The 22,578-nt window shown below is 47.2% G+C and overlaps 5 protein-coding genes across 5 annotated transcripts; 1 reads left to right on the forward strand and 4 right to left on the reverse strand.

Moving 5' to 3' along the window:
• Window positions 1-8: 8 nt before the first annotated feature.
• On the reverse strand, window positions 9-5,567 carry PCOAH_00043280 (Uncharacterized protein; the record flags this gene model as incomplete). The annotated part of the gene is made up of 1 exon (XM_020061112.1): window positions 9-5,567. The coding sequence occupies one exon, from the start codon at window positions 5,565-5,567 to the stop codon at window positions 9-11; it is 5,559 nt and encodes a 1,852-aa protein (XP_019916332.1).
• Window positions 5,568-8,388: 2,821 nt separating this feature from the next.
• PCOAH_00043290 (Uncharacterized protein) lies at window positions 8,389-9,013 on the forward strand (the record flags this gene model as incomplete). The annotated part of the gene is made up of 3 exons (XM_020061113.1): window positions 8,389-8,436; window positions 8,664-8,702; window positions 8,864-9,013. 3 exons carry the CDS (start codon window positions 8,389-8,391, stop codon window positions 9,011-9,013), a joined length of 237 nt encoding a protein of 78 aa, XP_019916122.1.
• Window positions 9,014-9,283: 270 nt separating this feature from the next.
• PCOAH_00043300 (Uncharacterized protein) lies at window positions 9,284-10,100 on the reverse strand (the record flags this gene model as incomplete). Its single annotated transcript, XM_020061114.1, has 2 exons — window positions 9,284-9,649; window positions 9,786-10,100. The coding sequence occupies 2 exons, from the start codon at window positions 9,843-9,845 to the stop codon at window positions 9,284-9,286; spliced, it is 426 nt and encodes a 141-aa protein (XP_019916101.1).
• Window positions 10,101-10,625: 525 nt separating this feature from the next.
• Window positions 10,626-12,827, reverse strand: PCOAH_00043310 (Uncharacterized protein; the record flags this gene model as incomplete). The annotated part of the gene is made up of 5 exons (XM_020061115.1): window positions 10,626-10,692; window positions 10,811-10,943; window positions 11,110-11,255; window positions 11,359-11,401; window positions 11,522-12,827. The coding sequence occupies 5 exons, from the start codon at window positions 12,825-12,827 to the stop codon at window positions 10,626-10,628; spliced, it is 1,695 nt and encodes a 564-aa protein (XP_019916459.1).
• A 457-nt stretch (window positions 12,828-13,284) lies between these two features.
• PCOAH_00043320 (Uncharacterized protein) lies at window positions 13,285-21,723 on the reverse strand (the record flags this gene model as incomplete). Its single annotated transcript, XM_020061116.1, has 5 exons — window positions 13,285-17,297; window positions 17,377-17,976; window positions 18,027-19,745; window positions 19,921-20,944; window positions 21,088-21,723. The coding sequence occupies 5 exons, from the start codon at window positions 21,721-21,723 to the stop codon at window positions 13,285-13,287; spliced, it is 7,992 nt and encodes a 2,663-aa protein (XP_019916300.1).
• Between the last annotated feature and the right edge of the window lie 855 nt (window positions 21,724-22,578).

Consider the following 22,578-nt stretch of genomic DNA (forward strand, 5'->3'; position numbering starts at 1 on the left):
AAAACAGCCTAATTGTAAAACGCTCTGCGATTCACACGAACGTCTCTGTTAAAAGGAATGACCCCCCTCATCATCTGGTAATTACGTTTGCCATTACGTAGGTGATACTCCCCCCTAGGGACAGCTCTGGTTCCAGGGTAATTCCCCTCGAGGGTACCCTTCTTCTTCTTACTTTCGCAATTTAACACATTCTTGTTCATAGGGTGGGGATATAATTTAGCATTCACAACTCTCCTTCTATTGTCCCTCTCGTGTTCTTGAACCAGCCCCACGTTCCTTTCAATCACAACCTTCTCACTATTGTCTTGCCTGTTAACCTCCCTTATATAAGTAGAGAAAGGAGTTTTAATGATGCTCTTGCATCTGTTTTTTCTTTCCATGTTGTTGTAGTCATGGCTTGGTATTCTTTTCTCTTGAGTTAGGTGCTCGAACCGACAACTGGTAAGTCCGTCTCCATTTTTCTTGTTCTGGAAATTTTCGCTTGGGTGGTTTCCTTCGTGAGGGAAGTGCTGGGCGGGTACCGTTCGCGCGTCCTCGGGGAAGTTCCTCGGGCGCTCGGGTTCTGCGTTTTGGCTAGCAGTTACACTGTGCATTGGGTTCATGGCGTCGTTATGCATTGGGTTCACGGCGGCGTTATGCACTGGGTTCAAGGCGGCGTTATGCACTGGGTTCACGATGGGATCATGCATTTGGTTCACTAGGGGGTCATGCACTGGGTTCACTAGGGGATCATGCATTGGGTTCAGGACAGCGTTATACGTTGGATTCAGGAATACGTTTTGCATTGGGTTCAGGACGGCGTTTTGCATTGGGTTCGCGGCAACGTTTTGCATTGGGTTCGCGGCAACGTTTTGCATTGGATTCAGGGTGACGTTTTGCATTGGATTCAGGACGGCGTTTTGCATTGGGTTCAGGGCGACGTTTTGAATTGGGTTCAGGGCGACGTTTTGCATTGCGCTCACGTCAGCGCTATGCATTGGGTTCAAGACGGCACTATACATTGGGTTCACGTCCGTGCCATGCATTGGGCTGGCGGGGGCACTATGCATTGGATTAGCGGCGGTGCTATGTATTGGGTTCACGGCAGCCCAATGCATCTGGTTGATCATGTCTCTGTGCATCTGGTTCACCACGTCGCGGTACATTTGATCCACCCCCTCACTCCAGACGTCACCCCTAAGCATACCGTTAGCCTCACCATTTATTGCACCGTTTATTGCACCGTTTATTGCACCGTTAGCCTCAACATTTATTGCACTGTTAACCTCACCGTTTATTGCACCGTTAACCTCACCGTTTATTGCACCGTTCATTGCACCGTTGATTACACCCCTCGGTGCCGGTGGTGCACCCCCCAAGGGCACCTCCCCGTTCTCCAAGGCAAACTCATGGTAGTAAAAGCTGCAGGGAAAACTTTTAATGCACTCAGTCAGGGCAAGGTACTTCCTTATCTGTTCTACGTAGATCGAATTGATATGTGCATAAGTCAATATAATGTTGTTTAATGCACCGATCTTGTTTTCGTAGTAATTTATTTTTTGCATGAGCTTTTGTTTCTTTCCGTTTTCCAACTCTGTGGTGAAGGTAGGATGGGGGTGCGTTATATCCTCCCTCTGTTGTAAGGTCTCCTTCGTATAACCCACTCCGTGGTCACTGTGGCGTCTCTCTCTTCTGTCTTGCTCAGTGTAGTGTGTGTCTCTTCCGTCGTGGTCACTGTGGTGTGTCTCTCTTCTACCGTGGCACCCTCCTCGGCCCCGATGTGCACCGTCATCACTGCAACTACCCATTCCACTTCCCACCCCGCCGGAACTAATATAATCCAGGTAGAAGATACACGTCTCCACCTCGAACGAGTAGTCCTGCTTCATACACTCGTAGTGCATCATTTTTTTCAAGTAGGTCCTGTAACTACACAGGATGTTTACCACATTTATTTTGTCCTGGTTATTTAAGTAACAGAAATTCTCGTTCATTTTTTTAATCAGGTCGACATTTTGGATTTCCTGTTTTTCTGCTTCTGTGTGGAGTTCATTTTTTCTGAACATTTGACCTTCACCCTCCTGTGTGTGCATCACGTAGTTGTTTTGGTACTGTTCCGTGGGACCTCCTGCCGTTGCTGCTGGCTCAACGATCGGACACTCTTCCCCGTTTGATACATTCTGCTTCGGCATAGTTTGTGTAAGGGGTTCCCTTCCTTCGGGGACTCCCCCAGGGAAACCTTCCTCCTGCATGTTGCACGAGGTGTGCCCAATCATGTCACGTCCATCCATGGTACGTCCTTCCATGGTACGTCCCTCCATGCCACGTCTATCCATGCCACATCCAATCACGTCACATCCAATCACGTCACGTCTAATCACACCACGTCTAATCACGCCACGTCCAAACATCGTGCCCACTCTGCGCCCCCGTTTTTCCACCTCGTCGTCCCCACTTCCTTCCCAATCGCCTCTCCCAACACTCCTGTTGTTCCTGATGCTCATCCCCCCCCTACCGAATCTCGAACCCCTAATGCATCTCCCACTCCTCCCTCTATCGAAATACACATTCATGCTCCTGTAGTTTTCTCTACCCAGTTGACCTTCAGAGCGCCTGTTAGTCCACCTGCTCATGCCCCTACTGCTGTATGCCTGGTATGGGTTCTGTCTAAAGGTCGTACTCCTGAGGGCATAATCGGACACCACCTTTCCCCTTTGGTGCAACTTTTTCTGGCAATTCACGCCCTTGGCAAAGGCGCCCGTCGCGTCGTTCCCATCAGGGATACTCCCACCAGAGACGTCGACAGAAGCATCTCCAGAACCCTCACCAGAACCGCTACCAGAAACGTCACCAGAACCCTCACCGGAAACCTCACCAGAACCGCTACCAGAACCCTCACCAGAGCATTCACCAGAAGCGCTACCTACGCTGCACCTTGCGGTGTCGCTTACGTCTATACTCTCTCTGACCTCCTGGCCGAACTCCTCGTTCGTCTTCCTCCTCTTCAATGCGCTGTAATTGGGGGGCCCTCCCTCATCATAGTTGCTCCTCTTGGGCGTCATCCCCTTTTCAATTTGTTCCCCCCTGCTTTGGTAGATTTCCGTGTGGCTGATCGGCGCGCTGTCGTCTACCCCCTCTGTGGGCAGCACATTCGTTGGCAGTTCGTTCATTGGTGGTTCGTTCGTGGGTTCTTCGTTTGTGGGTTCTTCATTCGTGGGGTCTTCATTCGTGGGTTCTTCATTCGTGCAGTGCCCCTCTGTTAATTGCCCCCCGACCAGCTGCTCCCCATTCATCACCATCTCGTTCGAGCTTCCCCCGGAAGTGCTCTCATCCAGGTCAATCACGATGAGTTCCTTATCATCCAGCGAATGGTGGTTCCTGTCTGGGACGGCATATTCGGGGATTGGTTGTCCCCTCTTCTGAATCCCCAAAATGGATTCTTCGACCTTCCGTCTGTTCTTTCCAAAGTGGTGTTCATTACTCATCTGCAGGAAGTTGTTCAGTGCTTTGTTCCTTTGCGGCTGGGACAGTGAGTGTGCTATGGATTGAAGCCTTCCACGCGATTGAATATTCCCACGCGATTGAGTATGCCCACGCGATTTGGATTGTGCACGTGATTGGGATTGTCCACGTGACTGTGATGCTGTCTCCCCCCTAATGGTTCCCAAAAAGGGGACCTCCCTTCTGTTGCCGTAAATTAATCCAGTTGCACCACTGTGCACCTTAAAAATGGAGCAACTTCTTCTGTTGCTCACGTTATACCTCCTGGCTTTTCTATCCCAATCGTGGAAAGAACTCCTCGCCCTATTCGCACAATTCTGGTTATACATGTGTGTCCTCTTACCACTGTAGGTAACTACCATTTCTATGTTGTCCTCCTCCCTGTTGAGGTGGTGCGTATTGGAGACGTTTCCTCTGCAGTTCCTTGTAGAATGTTTTAAATAATTTTTTATTTCTGCTGTGGGAGTATCTGCATAAGGAGGTGTTTGTGATTCCCCTTTTTTACTACTCTCCTCGTCATTCGTTGTGCTGTCGCTTATGAGTATGTGATCCTTTGTGACGTCCCCCCCTGCATCTGCTGTATGCGCGTTTGGTGTGTCCTCCAGGATGACGCCGACGTCGTGCAGGTTGTTCGTTTGGTAGGTCTGTATCGTGTGGGCAATGGGGCTGATGTTACTGGAGGGGTTTGTTTCGACCGTCTCACCGGTGGGACTCCTATCACTTGTGTCACCCTTTTCGATCGTGTCACTGCTGTTACCCTTTTCCACCGTATCGTTCGTATCGCTCATATCGACCGAATCGACTACATCGATGGTATCGTTTGTTGGGTTGACCTGGTTCACTTGGTTGAGAGGCCCAGAACCCAACTTGAACGTGTAGAAGGACTTCACGAAGGAGCATATGAACAGCTCATCAGGGTAGGACAAGTCACGCCTCCTCATTATTTTCTTCTTCACCTCCTCGATGAGGGACACCTTGGACGGAATGATATTCTGCATGCTGACCAGCTTGCTATTAAAGAATATTTTCTGAAAAGTTTCCTGGTCCTGTTTCACAAAACTCATATACAGGTTACAAATGCATTCGTCATTTCTTTTGCAAAAGAAAAGCTGCGAACTGTACTTGTGTATTTTATTCTTGTCGGCAATGATCCTAACAAGAAGGGATATCAGGTAGGCACACGAGTGGATGTGTTTTATGTATTTGAAAAAGTCAACAAACTGAGTTATGTTCTTTCCAAAGACAAAGGAGTAGTCGTTTATATCGTAGTGTAGTTTGTTTAGATCTATTCTAAAATAGTTGTCGTTTTTCAGAAATTTATACACTTCTTCGTTTGTAATTACATAGCTACATGTCTCCTTCACTCGGTAGGAGTGGTTTATTTTTAGCTTAATATTATATCGGTTGATCATGAAAAAGATTAGCGTATCGAATGTGTCCTTTAGAACCTCCTTTATGTTGGACACTCTATTCCCCTTCACCTTCAAGCTGCGTATAGGGTTGTCTTTCTTTTGAGTTCGATTTTTCCCTTCCTCCGTGTCATCCTCCCCTCGATATATTACTAATTGGTTCGATTCACCCTTTCGCTTCTGTTCATCCTTTTTACTTTCTCTCGAACTCATCGATCTACTCATTTGAGCCCCATTCAGCACGAACCACACGAACACGCACCCTTGGTAGGTATTCTTGCTGATCTTCGAAAAGGTGAAGTTACAACTCTTTATGTCGATGTGGTTGTAGCGGAACACATCCAGCAGTTCGTCATACAAGGTTACCACGTTCATGTCGAAGAGGTTGTAGGGGGAGTTCTTTCCCGTTGTCTTTCCCGCTGTCTTTCCCGATGTCTTTCCCGTTGTCTTTCCTGTTGTCTTCCCTATTGTCTTCCCCTTATTTTTGGCTCCCCCATCCTGAGTTATCCCTCCCACAGTTGCTCCCTCTGTGCCTGCAGGTACAATCCTCACCTCTCTACACTTTATCGCCTTGTGATATTTGCTCACAGACACATCATAGCTGCCGCTCATACGCAGGTATTCCAGAATGTCCTCATAAGACAGGGAGTCACTTAACTGATCCATGCTGCGACTCATCCTTAACGCTTCGTGCTGGCAAAAAAAGGAAAACTCACCCAAGTGGGGAAGCGACTCAAAGTGGTAAACTAAACTTAATGGTCAAATAAATCAGGTGACCAAGTAAATCAAGTGACCAAATAAATCAGGTGACCAAGTAAATGAAGTGGTCAAGCAAATCAAGTGGTCAAGCAAATCAAGTGGTCAAATAAATCACGTGACCAAGTAAATCAATTGGTCAAGCAAATCAAGTGGTCAAATAAATCAAGTAGCCAAGTACTCTCCTTTACGACAAAACGCATCGCTCGATTGAATTTTCTTTTTTTTTTCGATGCACAGATTTTGGCTTATTTTTGCACATGCGTGTAAAAAGACAAATGCAGGGTCCACGGGTGATGCATTTTTCGAGAAAAAAAAACGTGTGCAGCTCGGGAAAACCGTGCAAAGGGGCGTGCGCGGTTGTGGCAAAAAAAAAAAGACGTACACAGAAGTATGCACAGAGCGATGCACAGAGATGCACAAAAGACTACACAAAACCGCATGCACGACGTATGCATGCAGCGCGCAGACAACAGATCGGACAACGAAAATAACTCACCGGGGGAAATCAGAACAAATGCGGAGAAAAGATCAAAAAATGCCTGAACAAGTCAGGTAAAAAAAATAAAAAAAAAAAAAATACACACAAATGAACATACAAATGAAAAAACACAAATAAGCACACCAATGCACAAACATGCAAGCATACGAATACACAAGCATACAAACATGAAAACATACAATACATATACATACAACGATGCAAACATGCAGCGATACAAAAACACAAGCATACAAATACACAAATTCACAAACACACACATACACACGTAAAAACCATCACAGCAGAGTCACATTTTTCTGGCAACGAAAAACAGCCACACGTATGCGAATAAAGAATTGAACAGTTGCAAACGACGTGCATGCAGGATCGGCGTACTCCACAAACAGGAAATAGTGGTGTAGAAGTACCTCTGTTCTTCATAAGAAGTGTGTAAAGGTTTTTTTTTCCGTGTTTCGCCTATGTCGCTCACATCGCTCGTGTAGCTTAAGTTGGTTTGCCGCTACGGCCTGTTCTGCCACATCACTGCGTTGTTCCTGTTGTTACTGTTACTTTATTTCTCTCTGTTTTTATTTTTACGCGTGTTGCACACGCTGCTGCCGAGAAATTACACATGTTCCATTTTTTCAGTAACGCAAAAAAATTGAAAATTTGTGTAAGGTGCAATTCTCATTAGATTAATTTTTTTGTTCACCGCTTCGGCGTTTTGTGGTTCCGCCGCGTCGGCATATTTCCTCTTTGGAGCTTAGCGTTCCCCATTTCCCCCCTTTCTCTATAAAACGACATGGGTGTGCCTTTTAAGGTTGCTGCACGTGTGCAAGGGGATCTGAGAGTACGTGCTCGTTTTGAGACTTTGCCTTTGTCCTTCTGTCACCCGTGTGCTCACGCATACACGTGTTCTGTGGTTGTTCGCCGCTTTTCCTACCGTTCGTTCTGACTTTTGTTCTGACGTTCATGCGCATGCCCCTCTGAGGAGTCAAAGCATACGTGCAGTAACTGTGCGTTTATATTTGCCCACGCACTCTCCTACACGTATGCACATTTTTTTTCTTCTCTTCAAATTATACGTGCCTGCCACCCCCTATTTGGAAAAAAAAAATTTGGGCAAACATGTCGAACCCATGCACATGTGTTCTGTTACACCGAGTGTCCACACAACTGTGCGCATGCATGTGTGCATATGCTCGTGTACATCTCTGTTCTAGTTCGTTTGCCTTTCCTCCCGAAGGGTTAATTCGTTTGGGTTGTTTCACCCAGTAAGCCGTTTCATTTGGTGCGCTAACTTCCTATAGCAGCATTTTTTTCCACCAGTTCTAGGCCTCACCCCGCAGAAGGTGTGTCGCAAAAATGTAGGAGGCCAATTTGTATTCCCCCTAAGTGTGCATACACACATAGTATGACCCCTAGGGGGTAAAAAATATAGTCCTGTGTTCACGGTGGAAATTTCACCTTCACTTTTCTCACCTAAGTGCCTACACCCATTCGTCCTACGACGTAGGAATGTGCCCCGATTTTATTTTATTTTTTTTTTTCTTGTCAAGTCGATCAGCGTTTGCACAAAAAACAGGTGCGCAAAAAAAGGTGCACAAAAAACAGGTGCGCAAAAAAAGGTGCACAAAAAAAAGGTACACAACAACTTGCCAAGGAGACGAACAATGTAGCGAAACACAACGCAACGCCAAACTTACAACAAGGGGGGCAAGCCTTTGTTGCGTTTTGCCTCTTCTCCGACAACGCGTCACCTTTCCTATATAATTCTTTGTCGGCACAAAAATTGGCTGCCCCCAAATTGGAGCTAGCTTTTTTTCAATTTCACCTGCCTGTTCAGGTAAAAAAAAAAAAAAAAAAAAAAAACTACGTTAGGCCAGGCGAAGTGAACTTTCCTGAACGTTCCCCAACTGAAGAAGTACTCCCATGCAAAGTGAGCCCGAAGGCATGGGGACCAAATTACGGAGCTACGAAAACAAAGCATCGTTAGGGGGAGCTATTCCTAGAAATGCTGATGCGTCGTTCCAGTGAAAAAAAATAAAAAAGAAGCCTTCACACAGAGGAAACCCCCATTTCACACATTTTTGAAAAAAAAAAAATTTTCATTCGTCATTCATGGGAAAAAGGGGAAGGTTTTCTTCACCCCTTTTTAGGAAATTTTTTTTTTTTGTGAGTTTCTTCCTCCTTTGTACGTAAGTCAAAAGTAGGGAAAACTCTCGGCCAGGCCGTTACCATTTCAGAAGCGTTAACAAAATGAAGTGGGCACATTTCGCGTTGCGTCCGTGCCTGCACCTCGTTCAGGTAGGAAGGCATCATAATGGGAACCAAAGCGGGTTCCCCAACTGAGTGCCAGCACAAGACGCATTGCAAGGGCTCCGAATTGTGACCCTCGGATGAGCAACACGTTCGTGTCTGCTGATCAGCATAATCAACCGTTGCACATTACGTATGCCAAAGTTTGCAACGCACCAGCATTGTGTATACCACTAATGCCTACTCGTGTGCGTTTTTTTTTTTTTTTTCTTCAGAAGGGAAGTACGGAGAAGAGGCACTTCCTATACACCCAGGTAACACTACTAAAGCAGAGCGGTTGTACAATTTGCACACTGTTGATTGGTTTGGTTGCTTCTTCGAGTTGTTGGCTTACCGGAAAGATGGTCTTCATACACCGTACCACACAGTTGTGCGCTTACAACTCCCCCCCTTTTTTTTCTTTTTCCCTTAATAGCAAAAACTAATATGTAACCAGCAAACCCCTCTACACATTTACAACGCAACGAAGTACTCGAAGAAGTCGATGAATCACCGTCTGTTTTACATAAATTGGCTTTTCCTCTTTTTATTCTTGGACTTTTGTAACGGTCATTTGGACATATGATACGTGTACGTGGGTAGCTCCCTTCTGTTGGAGCAGGCAGAAGGGGCCCCCACGTGGCAGTTTGTGCACAAAATGGAGAAGCATCGGGTGCCCATAAACAGGGGCACTCCAAAATGTCCCCGTTCGATTCGTTTTTAGCATCTTAACACGAGAAAGACGTGAAAGGTGTACAAAACATGTGTATAAAAAAAAAAAAAAAAAAAAAAAATACTATCTTCCTTTTTAGCTGTTTTTTTTTTTTTTTTTTTTTTGTTCATATTTTTTTTCGAATTAAAAAAATTTAAACGATTTGCAGGACAGGTAAATGCCACAAGCGGTGAGGGCCACGAGCAGTGCGCCGATCAGTCCGTCCGACGAGATTAAGTCGAAGAGAAGACTCTTCAGGGCCAGCGCGTTGCTATTTCTGGCATCGATTTTGAGTAAAGCGTTTAGGTAGTTCTTTGCCTTTTTATAGTCCCGCAATTTCATGTGCGCAATGGCTAGCTGGTAAAGGCAGTCAATTCGGTTGTAGTTTATCAGTAGCAGCTCGTGCAGCAGGGATGAGGCAAGCTGGATGTTCTTCAGGTCCGACGAGCAGATTAGCATGCATGCGTAGTCGAACTGGGTCTTTGGCATTACATGGTCAACGGATAGTTCCTAAGAAGGGGGGGGGGAATGCAACAATGTAAGGTTCGTTCGCACGGCTTTTTCTCTTCCTGGTGTCTACACATGAGCGCCCCTTTGTTCATTTCCTTTTCACCCCTTTGCACATGCTCCACCAATGTAGTCATACATTTTCATAGTCGCTCTTCACTCTCTCCAGCTCAATCTTGAGGAACTCCGGGCTGTCCATTCTGCCTCCTTCTACTGCATAAACCTTGATGTGCTAAATGTGCAGTTGGCCAAAATGGATAAAGGAAGAATCTCCTATGTGGAAACTTTTTTTTTTTTTTTTTTTCTTCTTCCTTTTGCACACCCAGTTGTGTTTCCCCCTTTGGTGTTATTTGTGCGACTCACGTGAGGGGTTACTAACTGATGCGCTTTTTTGACGTCAAGGGGACGATGCGAACTGGTGCCTGTGTGACGCTAAACTGCAGGCGCAGTGGTGAGAGTACATTAAGGGGCAAATTGACACGATTTCACTAGCACCGCAAACTTGGTTGCGCCTTTCATGAGGAAGCAAAAAAAAAAAAAAAAAAAAATGATCGACACTCTGCAAGCCCCCCCAGAACGTGGTCGCAAATTAATACACCAAGGCAGTAACGGAAAGAGCTTCTTCCCTTTCGAAGGACGGGGCTGCATTGTTGTTGCTAGTGAAAATAAGGGCCTCCGCTCACCTGCACATTTCTCGCGCAAATTTACCTACTGTCCTCCTTCCCCTTCCAGGGTCATCTTTTTTCTTTTTAACCGTTTCTTTTTAACGTTGAAAAATTGCCTCTTCAGGCACCACCACAAGGCGCACCTTGTACGCAAGGGAAAAAAGAAAAAAAAAAAAAAAAAAATACACAAATGAATGAGGGGGCAAACGAACTGATGCACGCTACATCGGTGAATCCTAATTTTCATGTAGATTTGCAAATGGAGTAGATATTATTGAGGGCCCTTGTGCCGAATGGTTGGGGTAAAGAGAACTTTAGGGACATCCAAGTCTAAAACACACGGATCGCAGGTACCAGGTCGTTTGGTCGTTGCAGAGAATGCTGCATGAGGAGGGGGGTAAAAAAAGGATGGAGGGGACAAACCATTAGTGGAAAAAAAGAAATGGTTGCAGGGTGTGTATGCCTTTTTTCTCGAGGCGCCTTTCAATAATCTACTCACCTATCCTCCACACTGCAGGCATTTTCGTACACAATGGAGAGACTGCGCTTCCTGCGCTCAAATACACACTTCACAATGTTTAGGAATTGGTGGTAGTCCCGTGCCGACAGTTCGGCCGTCACGAAGAGGAGACCTGCGGAGGGGGAAATCAACTCATTAGCAACTCACTAGCGGTGTCACCAGCGGTTTCATTAGCGATTCACTAGCGGCTGTGTTAGGCACGCCACAATGTAACTGCACTAAGAAAGGACGCTCCATAGCAACACATCTAGGCACATACGCACAGAGCGTGAGCTTACCACCCTCCTGCAGCAGGTCCGAGAGGCAAGCCAAATGTTTGTGCACCCCCTTGAAGGAGGCTGTGTACCTCTTCCCGTAGAGGCTCGTGTAGGAGCTGCTTCTAAAAACAACGTTACTTTTTATGTTAAAAATGATTAACTCGAATCTGTTAATGTAGGCGTGGGGGTTCAGGGTTACGATGTAGGGGGGAAGTAACAGTGTAAAGGGAACGTAACCACGTTCGTGGTGGTGAGGGGGCAGCTTCCCACCTGAGGTTGTTCATATGCATGTTATTGAGTTCGTCCAGGATGTCTATAAAAGGGGGGGGCAAAGCAAAGTGGTGATCAGCGGTGTCACCAGAGGAGTGAAGAAATACGTTCAATGAATCGATTCATCGATGAACCAACTGGTTGGTTGATCAAATTGGCGCACCTTCCCGGTAGAGGCACATAACCTGCCCGCAGCCGTTTCGCTTTATATTCTCGTCGACGTAATTTGCATTCTTGGCACATTCGGACAGGAGGATGGATACACCGGGTGCGTCCTTCGAATTGGTATCCGCCTCCGCAACAGATGCACAGCTAATGATGTACTCTCCGACGTTCCCATTGACACATAAAATGTTTGCACCGTCACAGATGGAGCGCAAGAAAAGTCGATCCCGTTTGTTCTCCACATGAAAAGGGACATACATGGTATCCGACAAGCTGTTATGAAAGGTAAGTCCATTTTCACAGTGTTGAATGTCGGAAGGGTTTCCCTTAACCGTTTCGAAGGTGTATTCTTTTCCCTGCTGAGCTCTCTTCTCCTTTTTGCTCACAATCCTTTTACAGAAAATATTTTGCGGAGAGAATATGGCGTCTAGTTCCTTCTCAATAATGCACCTGAATTTTTGTATAGCTAAATTATCATACCTAATGTAGATGTCCTTCCCGAGGAAGTAGACGACTAATCCTGGCAACCCATCACTGGTCGAGCTAACCATTTTGCAGTACACCTTGATCCCGTTTCGAACCCGTAAAGAATACATCCATTTGCACAGATGTACATCTCTGTACAGGTAATGAAATCTCCTCTTCACACTCTCATACAACTTGGTCAGAAAAAAATGATCGTTGATTCTTCTTCGGATATCTCTGTCGATAATTCGAATAACTAGGTTACTCTTTCTGTTCACAATTCCTATGCCCAGTTCCTCCCCACTGTGGAAGTATACGTTCACTAGTTCGCCGGGCTCATACTGGCTCAGCTTCCCAATGTTGGTGATCTCGAAGTCGTACACATAACTGTGTTTGTGCTTTGCCAATTGGTGGTACCTCTCGAGGGGGAGAAACTGCGTTGGGCTGTGCCCGTTGGAGGTACCACCATCTGTGGTAGGCACATCAGAAGTAGATTCTCCCGAGGTAGACTCCCCAGTGGAGGGATCACTGCTCCCCTCCACCGGCTTCAACACAACGTTCACCCTCTCCTCAAAATTGCTGCAAAAGGTGATTCGCTTGCTCCGTACTGCCTGCAACTCCTGCTCGTTCAGAAAGGTGGACAATAATGGGGACCCCCTCTTATCAGTCGAATTGCAGTTGGAAAAGAGTTTGCTTGACCCACACAGGTGCGATACTACCCACGGGCGTTCATAACAAACGATGCTATGGCAGTTGTAACCGTTCAAAGTGGTGTGCCTCCCTTTAATGCGTAGTCCCCGCAGAGACAGTCCCACTCGGTGCGGGGTTGGGAACTTCATTTGTTCGCTCCCGCAGAGTTGGAGTTAGAAGCGACAACCGGTAAGCATCCCTGCTTGGGTGACCACACCTCCAGTGGGCACAATTGCTCTCTGCGGAAGCTGTCGTTATTAGTAAAATACCCCGGGACTACAATAGTGTGTTTAGGCAGAGTTGCCATTTAGGTGCGTGCCTACCGTGCCAGCTAGTTCCCATCTCGCAGGGAATGGCAGCGCCGATCGAGGCTTCCCGACCATAGGAGAGTCTTTAAAAAAAAAAAAAAAAAAAAAAAAAATATGAACAAAAAAATAGCTAGCTGCCTGAACCGTTCAGGTGAAAAAAAAAAAAAAAAAAAAAAAAACACACCACATGAACAAAAGGAAAAGTGATAAAGAACAAACGTCCATCTGTTCTTTGCGCACAGTTGTGGATCTCCTTCTCGCATGAGGGCAAGTGTGCACAGCGTGGTCACCATGTAGGTCACACTGCGTATGTCACGCGGCACCCCTCAGAGGGCAGTTGCTTCACCTGTTGGGCGTTATTCACCAGCAATAGCAGTTTCTTATTGTAGCGCCTCAAATGCCTCAAATTCTGTTCGGCCTCCCTCAACTTCACCTTAGCCTTACAATGCTCGTAAAAAACGAGTGAGGGGTTTGTCGAGTAGGCCTTCTTCACAAACGTGGAAACTGGGATGGTTTCTTTCATTGCTTTATTGACATCCTTCTTCCCAGTCAGGATGCACCACAAGGAGTGCAGCTCGCTGTCCCGCACTTGTATGCCCAGCTGCTTTAACAAAAAAATGAAGTTGTTCACCCCTATCTGTTTGTTCCCGTCACTGCATTGGAAGGTGTCATATACCATGGACCGCAGGTAAGTATCCATCGTTGACGTGTGGTCCCCTTTGTAAGGTTTGACTTTGCTAGTATCCCCATGTTTGGGTTCTTCTCCTTGTATACAAGGAGGTGGATTCCCCTCCGCAGTTCCTTCCCCCTTTTTGGAAATTTTAAAAAAAAACTTTTTTTCCATCGCATGCCACATGTGAAAGAGAGCACTTACGCACTCGTTGTCTAGACGTATCAGTGGGTATTCCCAACTGGCCTCATCATTACAGTGGTTTACTTGCCTACTTGGAGATTCCATCAAAGGGGGGGCCACATCATCAAAGTAGGGACTCTTCCTGTGTATTCTTATTTCACCCTTCCCAGTGAACGATGCGCTTTTTATTTGAACCAATCTGTTGCGATTGAGCAGATTGCGGGGTGGTACACTGGAGGAGAGACAAGCACTTTCTAAGGCGCTGCTCAGATGGGGAGTTCCCCCAGAACTGGCCCTGTAACTGAGTGATTGCCACAAAACTGATGAGCTTGCAATTCTAAAGTACTCACCGAAGAGACCATCGCATCCACGGGTGGGACCATTTCTCCGGAAAAGAACCCCCAAATGCTCATACACCGTGTCGATGTTTATTTTTTTATTTTTATGCATGACGAGGTTGTCTGTCAACTTGGACTTTAGTGCACCCTCATCGAAATAGGTTGCGAAGGAGTCGGCACTAATGATTAGCTCATTCCACTTCATGCGTTCTGATATTCTTCTAAAGATGTCTGTGGCGTAGTTGCTCATCTGGGTGGCAAAGTCGTCCTTCCTCTGGACGGCGCTGTCAATTCCGTCACCTGTGAGGCATCTCTCAAGAATGACCTCATCTGCATAGTAAGCAATTAGGCACGGAACGACGTGAGCGTTGTAGTTGTGTTGTATGACCCGCTTGGCAAGGTGGTCCAAGTTCACCTCGGCCAAATCTTCCTCCACGTCGGTATCACTTCGGAGCACCTCCCCGTTGGGGTGAGTTTTCCCGAACTTCGATCCCACTTTTACATTCCTACTGCCGCATGGCTCCATTCCCAAAAGGGAACTAACCAACCGATGTGGAGTGTCCTTCGAGTGACATTCCCCTTCCATCGGGGTCTTACTGAACTGTTTGGGTGGGGCATCATCTGGATGGAGCAGATCCCCATTCGGCCCATCCACCACAAAGAATTTCGAGTGAACGCCATGGAAACTTAAAAAGGAGTACAAAACAATTCGCACCACTTTTCTGAGGTCGCACAATGCATGCATCACTTCGTGTGTGCGCTTCCTCCAGTTGTCCTTCTTCGTCAGTTGGACTAATCTCTGTAGGTGTCTTCTCAGCAAGTGGATGAGCTCGTTGGAGGGTTCATGTAGCTCCCCCCGCTGATCGTCCCCATCTCTGCACAGAGTCTCCATTTCAGCTACGCAGTTAACCAAGTTGTGCACCCCCCGAAGGCAGTTCTCCTCCTCCCCTTTCCTCGCCCACGTGCTCATCTCGAGGACCCCTTTGCACACATGACACAGAATCAGAAACAAATCGCTTGAAAAACAAATTTCAAAAAAGGTGACAAAATTTTCTGAACATGTCAGGTGATTTGCATCTTCCGATTTTTCATCGCCAAAAGTGTACCTCTCAGGGGGGGGTCGACCTTCTTCCAATTTGAATTCAATTCCTTCTGAGTGATTCCTTCCCTTTTGTAGCTCTTCGTTAGGCAGTTGCGTAGGGAGGGATGGTTCCTCTGGTGAAGCGGTGATCTGTTCATCGTCTGGGCGGGAGTTAAGGAGGTCACTCGGTCGGTCTTCCACATGAAGATCTGGTTGTCCATCTGGCTGATCATCTGACTGCCAATCCGGTTGGACGCCCTCCTGAGGGTCCACCCTGGCCACCTCCTCCAACAGCGAAACATTCTTACTGATCAAAAGGATGTCTGTAGAAATGGAGTTTAGCAAAACGAGACACTCGGAGTGGTCTGCACCGTCCTCCAAGCAGTTACTATTCTTCCCCTCCAAGCGGCACAGTTTTGTGTTAACTGCATCTACGTGCTTAGCAATTTCGGACGTCCTTCGTAGGATCTCCTTAAAACTGGAATTGCACCAATCGTTCGAGTGAGCCATCAGATGTTTTGCGACAATTTTCGGTGACGCTTTATATGTACAGCCTGCCATAGCAATTGCGTCTTTTCCATCTCGCCTTGGAGAGTCACCTTGCTTGTTTATAATCCCTCCTTCTTGTTCTACACTCTTTGCCTGGCTCCCCAAATCAGGGGGCACTTCCACACTACCATTAGTGCATATATCCAGTTGCAGAATCAGCTGAGTACATTGCCATGCCAAGCTCTTGCACCTTCCCTTCAGTTCATCCACCCCTAGGGCATCAATCTCGTCGCATAAAAGTTGGTGTTCCTGAAGGGGAAGTTTCTTCTCTGCCTCATTGTCGTCCCCACTTTGGATAAAGCTCCCCTTCCGTCCTTTTAACAGTTCAATGAAGGTGTTACTCTGTTGCAATTTTTCATCCAGATTTTCTTTTAATGGGTAAATTGCAAGAAGGTTCTTCCCTTGGGGTACTTCATCTGTGGGAGGTTCCCTCTGAGTTGCCTCTTCATCAGGGGGGTTATCACCTTTGCTCTCTTCTCCACTGGCTTGGTGACTCTCCCTTGCACACTGCAGCTGTTCTGTTAGTTTTCTATATTTCTGCACCTCTTCCTCCAACATGTCTACTCTCCTTTTATTACTTTTTTCATTTTCCACGTGGACTTCAATTTGGCTGTTCAGTTCTTCCACTGTTGCATTCGTTTCGTTTAGTGTTTTCTCCATCGTGGTTAGCTTTCCCCTGCAGACCACTATTTCTTCCTCCTTCTCTCTTAACTCTTTCCTTAATTCATTCATGCATTTATTTTGCCTGTTCAGCTCCTCCTTTAAATTGTTCATTTTAAGCACGTTGTTCATTTTTTCCGTTGTTAGGGCTTCCTTGTCGTTTTCCAGTCGTTCGCACTTTTTCAGCAGTTCTTCCTGCTCTGTCTGTAGGTTCAGCTTTAAGTTTAGCTCCACGTCACGTGCCTCCCTCGCTTTCTCCACATCGGTGCGAAGTTGGGACAGCTCTGTGAGGTACTTTTCCTTCGCCTCCTCCATGTCGGTACGCAGCTTGGACAGTTCCTCCTGAAGTTGCTCGTTTTCTCTCCGATGCTTCTCCTCTTCCCTTTTGAGTTCTTCCATTTCGCTGCTCAGCTTTGCATTCTCCTGACATAAGGTCTCATTCGATCCAACCAGCTTTGCATTCTCCTCACTTAGCGTCTCATTCAATCCAATCAGTTTTCCATTCTCTTCACTCAGGGTCTCATTCAGTCCAGTTAACTTTGCATTTTCTACACTCAGCGTCTCATTTAGTCCAGTTAACTTTGCATTCTCCTGATTGAGCGTCTCATTCCCGCTGGTGTGTTCCCCCACATGGTGAGGCTTAAAACGGGCGCAATCTTCGTTCCACATTTCTGCGTATGTGCTTTTTCCCCTTGTCGTCTCTGGGGTTAGTACCGTCACTTCCTCACTCTGCTTCGACTGCAGGTCCTGCTTCGTCTGAGCAGAATCGTTGGACCATGCACAATTTTCCCTGTCCACGTTATCTCCCACGACAGTGACTTCTTCCTCCCCTGGTTGATAGTTTTTTTTTTTTTTTTTTTTTTTCATTTTGCTCTTCATCCTCGCGTCGTAAGTGGGAATCCTCCTCACTGTAATGCGGGTCTACCTTTTCGTCCCCGTTACAGACGTGGGGGTTCTCCTCACCACACTTGCCCACACGAGACATCCCTTCAAACGTCGATGCGTCTCCCTTCTCCCGTCTTTCCGAAGAACCAATTTTATTATAATCGAAGGCCCCCCTGGAGGAGGAGTTATCGTTCCAGCTGGAGGTGGAGCTAATGGCACCCTCTAACTCCATAGGGAATTCAAAACGGTCCACCAGATTATTCGCATGACAGATGAGGCCTTCCTTTCTTTTATGCTCACTCCTGTCCTGACTAAATGGGAGACCTCCCTCTATGCATTCATGATTCCTGTTAGCTTCTTCTTTTTCGCACACATTTCCCATGGACCCCCCTAGGTGTGCCTCTCCAACCGATTCGCTCCTCATCTGGTGACTTCCTTCTACGCTAAGTAGGTATTCGTCATGTGTGATGGGGTCCTCTCCATTTCGGTCGCTAATTAATGTTCTTCTGATCTTCTCTTTCCATGTGCTCGTTCCAGTTACGGAAGCGCTTCTCCTGTTTCTGTAAATATTTTCTTCACTCGCTATGGCCTCCTCGTGGTAGCTGTTTATCCTCCTTCTGCGTGCTCCATCGGGGGGGTATCTCCGTTTTGTTCACCCTTACAATTCTGTCCACCCTTAACATTTTGGCCGACCGGGTAAGGTTCACCATAGTGACTGGTGTCGTTCTTCCTCATCAGCCTTTTCAACCCCTCCAACAGTTTGCTCTTAAAAATTTTTTTTTTTTTTTTCCCGCCATTTTCATTTGGGAGAGTTGCACCAGCGAGGGCACATCCTTTGGGGAGTTTACCCAACGTGGTGGTCCTTTCCCCTAAGCGGTTAGAACCGCCCTCATGTTGCTCCCCCTCTAACGCTATCTGTTCAGATAAATTGATGCCTTTCATTTTAGCCAGTCCGTTCGACCGATTCTTCTTCCTACTCATTTCGTTGTTGCATATAGGGGTGGTCTCATTCAACTTGATTGGACAGTCCCGCTTCGGCTCCTTCACCATGTGGGCGCTGCGACTTCTAAAAATGGAAAACATCCCCCCTGGTTTGCTTCTGGTGTCGTGTTCCAAGACGAAGGAGCTGCTTTTTTTCGTCTTCTCCGCCTGAACGTGTTCAGGTGAATAGTGATTTGCTGCCTCCGTTTTTGCAATGGGGCCGTTCTTTCCAAGTGGGTCGCTACGACGACCATGAATCAGTGCAACAACGCCTGCACTATCTGCCTGTTCACCATCCACCTGTTCACCATCCACCTGTGCAACAACCACCCCTGCAGCATCGTTGCTCCCCTCTGTGGTGTTACTCCTAAACGTTGAAGAAGAGTATAACAACTCAACGGCAAACCTATCCCCGCCTGGACGTTCATCTGCCATATTCTGGGGGACCTCCTCACTGGACTCCGTACCCATTACACCGTTACTACCTCTCACGTTAGCACTACGATAGGAAGAACATGGGTCTGCTTCAGTTAGAATTCCCTCCCCCTTTGGATCCCCAAACGAGTTGCACACATAATGCAAATGAGCACCTGCGTATGTGTCTCCTCTTCGAGTGTCCCCCGGGATCAGCTCTCCATCGCATCGGTCATCGAATCGGTCACCACCGGTGGAAGGATTATACTTGTTTAACGACTTGTGTAACGAATGGGATAGAATTGGGTAGTCCGTTATGTTGCTGTCGGTTCTTTCTCCCAGCTGGACGCATACCTCATGTGGGTAGTCCTCCCCATGGGGGGTGAACATACCAGGGAAAAAACTCATTGGCATCTCCTCCGATGCGTTGCAATTACGCAGGTTGTTTTTACGTTCACTTGGGTAGTGGTTTTCTCCCCTTCTGGTTGACTTCAACGGGATGGTCATCTCCTCTTCGTGTGTCTGTCGGTGTGAGCGTGTGGGTGACCCCTTCAAGGATTCTTCACAGGAAGAAGCGCTCCTCATATCTGCGTCGTCCACCTGGTGAACCTCTTCCATTGTGTTCTTCTCTTCAATGACGTAACCGACGTAGGGACTGTCTGCACACTTTTCCCCCTGGTGCATTTTTATTTTTTCAAATGGGCCTGGCACATCCTCCAGACTGTCTATGTGCATTATGGACGCGTCGCTGTTGTGGCTGTAAAGGGGGTTACTAAAATGGGGTCTCTGTAGTGAGTAGCTGTTTTGGAGTTCCTCTCTCACGCAACAAGGGGGGTCCACACAGTCAGTAGCGTTACCGAGGAGGTCATCACCATCGGCATTGTCACCTGCAGGCTGATCTTCCGTGGTCACACCGCAGAAGTAGTTATCCGAATGGGACAGTGGTGCACTCTCCCCAAAGTGCCTACTCGAGTCTGTCATAAGACCCACCCATTTTGCTGCAACCACGTTACACGAAATCGAAAGAGCATCCCCCTTCCCATCGGGGAGGTAGAGCCTATCACCACGTGTCGACGATAATACTTCAGCCGTATGGCTGTAGGTTTTTTTTTTTTTTTTTTTTTTTTTTCTTTTCCTCCTGGGCACAGTTAGCAAAGTTATCACCCCCGTTACAGTAACAATCATCATTAAGGACGTTCCCATTTGGATCGATCATTTTGCGAAAATGGTTTTTCCCCTCTGCGTAAACGTCAGACTCATCATTCCCCGAACAGTTGCAGTATCCTCCGGTGGCACCACCACCTCCTTCATGCATTGATTGTTCACCCGTTAAGGACGAACGCCACCCATGCTGCCCACCTCCAACAGAATCATCGTCACTGCTGCAAAGAATGGCCACATCGTTTGGTACTTCTGGCAAATGCTTGATAGAAAAGGATTCTGCAAAATTTGAGTGCACGTCGTCTAACCCATCCATGTCGAAGGAGGGACTTTTCAAATGACTACCGTTAACTGCACATGCATGGTGTCTGTCCTGCTTGGAGTCTTCTTCCAATTTATCGTTTCGTCTGTGAGTTGGTGAGTTTTTCATCCCGTGGGTAGGTGACACACCCTCCCTCTTTATATCTACCCAGGGGGAACCATCCACGTCGCCACGCAGATGACCACACAGATCTTCACTCACATTTCCATTTTGAATAATTCCCTCTCTTCCTGCAACCCCTTCACCGTCACTGCAGTACCCCCGATGTGAAAAGTGAATCCTGTCTGAGTTGGCTCCCCAGTTGATGCGTCCTCCCTCCATCCTACTCCTTCCATTCGAGTTGCTTTTCAAAACGTACTGCTTGTAAGTTATGTAGTCATTGGAGAGTTCCCCATTTGTGTCTCCTTTCCCTAAGGGATGGACCTCTCCGTCCCTGTCTTCCTCGTTGGAGTTGCTTCCCGCGAATTGAAATGACGTATTTTCTCTGATTAAGTTAGTCTCATGAATGCATGGTTCCTCCTTCACTTCTTCACAGATCTGCCCTTCTGGGTACTCCCCCGGTGCATGAGTGACCCCTCCACTCGGGGTCCCCTTCCCTCTGCTGTCATCACTGTCCACACGGTTGTATACATGCGGGAAGAAGCTATACAGTTCGTCCCAATTGGGAACATCACCTGGGTGCGAACCACCAGTAACGCCCTCCCCATTCATGTCCTTGAAATGCTCATTCAATTGATCCCCCCCCCGAGCAGCTGTTCATTTTTTTTTTTTCTCAATTTCGTCATCGGTTTAATCTTCCCCAAAGAGGCCTTTCCTCCGTTTCCTCGATGAGACACACCAACAGAGGGACCCTCCACTTTCGGGACCCCACGGTGGTAATAAACGTGACACTTTTGCTGTTCCTCTATTAGCCCATTTGGTCTCTCACTGCAGTTGCTACTACCTCGAGGGGTGCTGGTATTCCTCTTTTTTTGGCAGCTCTTCTTCAGGCTGCACGTTTTGCTTAGCCTATACTTGTGAGAGTAGGTCGACAGGGAGGTGATCTTCTGCGTTCTCCTTCGCGGTGACACTTGTACTAATTTGTTCGCACCTTTTTGCGCTTCCTTCGGTGTAACCTTCGGTGTAACCTTCGGTGCAACCTTCCGTGTCAGTTGTGGTCCCTGCTTTTTTTTCACACTTACGCGTAGACTTGTTCTAAGTACCCTCCCCATGTGGGACTCACCCGTCGTGCTTGCTTTCCTCGTGGACAGGGTGGAAGGAGCTCCCCTGAGGTCACTTTTTTTTTTTTTTTTCTCCGTCGGTGTGCAGTTGGTTCGGGAGAGGATACTAGCTGCACTACCACTTCCACCTGTTCCACCTGCTCCACCTCCGCTAAGGGCGCTAAGTGCACTACACGCACTGCACGTGCTGCCGCCCCTGCTGGTGCTTCCCCCCCTACCCAGCTTGGCGCCACTGCCCCCACTCGAACCGACACTCCATTCACGCCTCCTCATCTGTGGCAACTTCGGAAGGGCAGCTTCCTTCCGGGGGGTGAGGCGGTTAGCCATCCGTCCACCAGGTACATCAACGGGTAGGCAACTCGGCCTGAAACTTCACAAGTAGTAACCTTTCCCCTCCGTTTGGGGATTAAATTCCCTCACGGGTGCAAGGAAATGCTCTTCGTGTGGAGTCAATTTCGCAGTTTGGTCCCTTATCCAAAGGGGAGAGAAAAAAAAAAAAAAAAAAAAAAAAAAAAAGAAACTCCCTTGTATATACTTACTTATACAGGGGTGCACATGTTCGCATAGGTGTACAACCCTGCACATGTAAATTACCTGCCGAAGGGTGGACACCTTTATCCCCCACAAACGTCCTCGCAACTTACACGAAAAGGAAACAAAAAACCAACTGTCACATTACTGCTCAACAGTCAGAGCGAGACTGCCATGGAAAACACATACACCTGGTACCACACATGCGCAAAAAACAAAAAAAAAACCCAAACAGAAAAAAAAAAAAAGTTTCCATTCTGGTGTGCACGGTAAGGGGGAGTATAATTCTTCTCATTTCGGGTGGACTAGCAAGAAAGGACGGTTATCGGGGTTGGGGTTGGGGTTTAAGAAAAATTCCCTGATGTGCCGCACAGATATTCTGGCAAAGTTACATCTCTTTCTGCTTTAACCTGGTAATGCTGGCTCTGTGTGTCTCCACCCTTGTGCACGCACTGAACATGCTTCGACGTGTATGCACTTAACTGTGGCTTTATTTTTTGCCCTCTCGGGGGGCATGCCTAATGGAAGGAACCTCCATCGGGACCATGTTCTTGCCAGAGCTCTATCCTTGGAACGTCCTAAACGCGTTTAACCTGT

This window comes from Plasmodium coatneyi, chromosome 12 (assembly GCF_001680005.1).
Source record: "Plasmodium coatneyi strain Hackeri chromosome 12, complete sequence".
Lineage (NCBI taxonomy): Eukaryota > Apicomplexa > Aconoidasida > Haemosporida > Plasmodiidae > Plasmodium > Plasmodium coatneyi.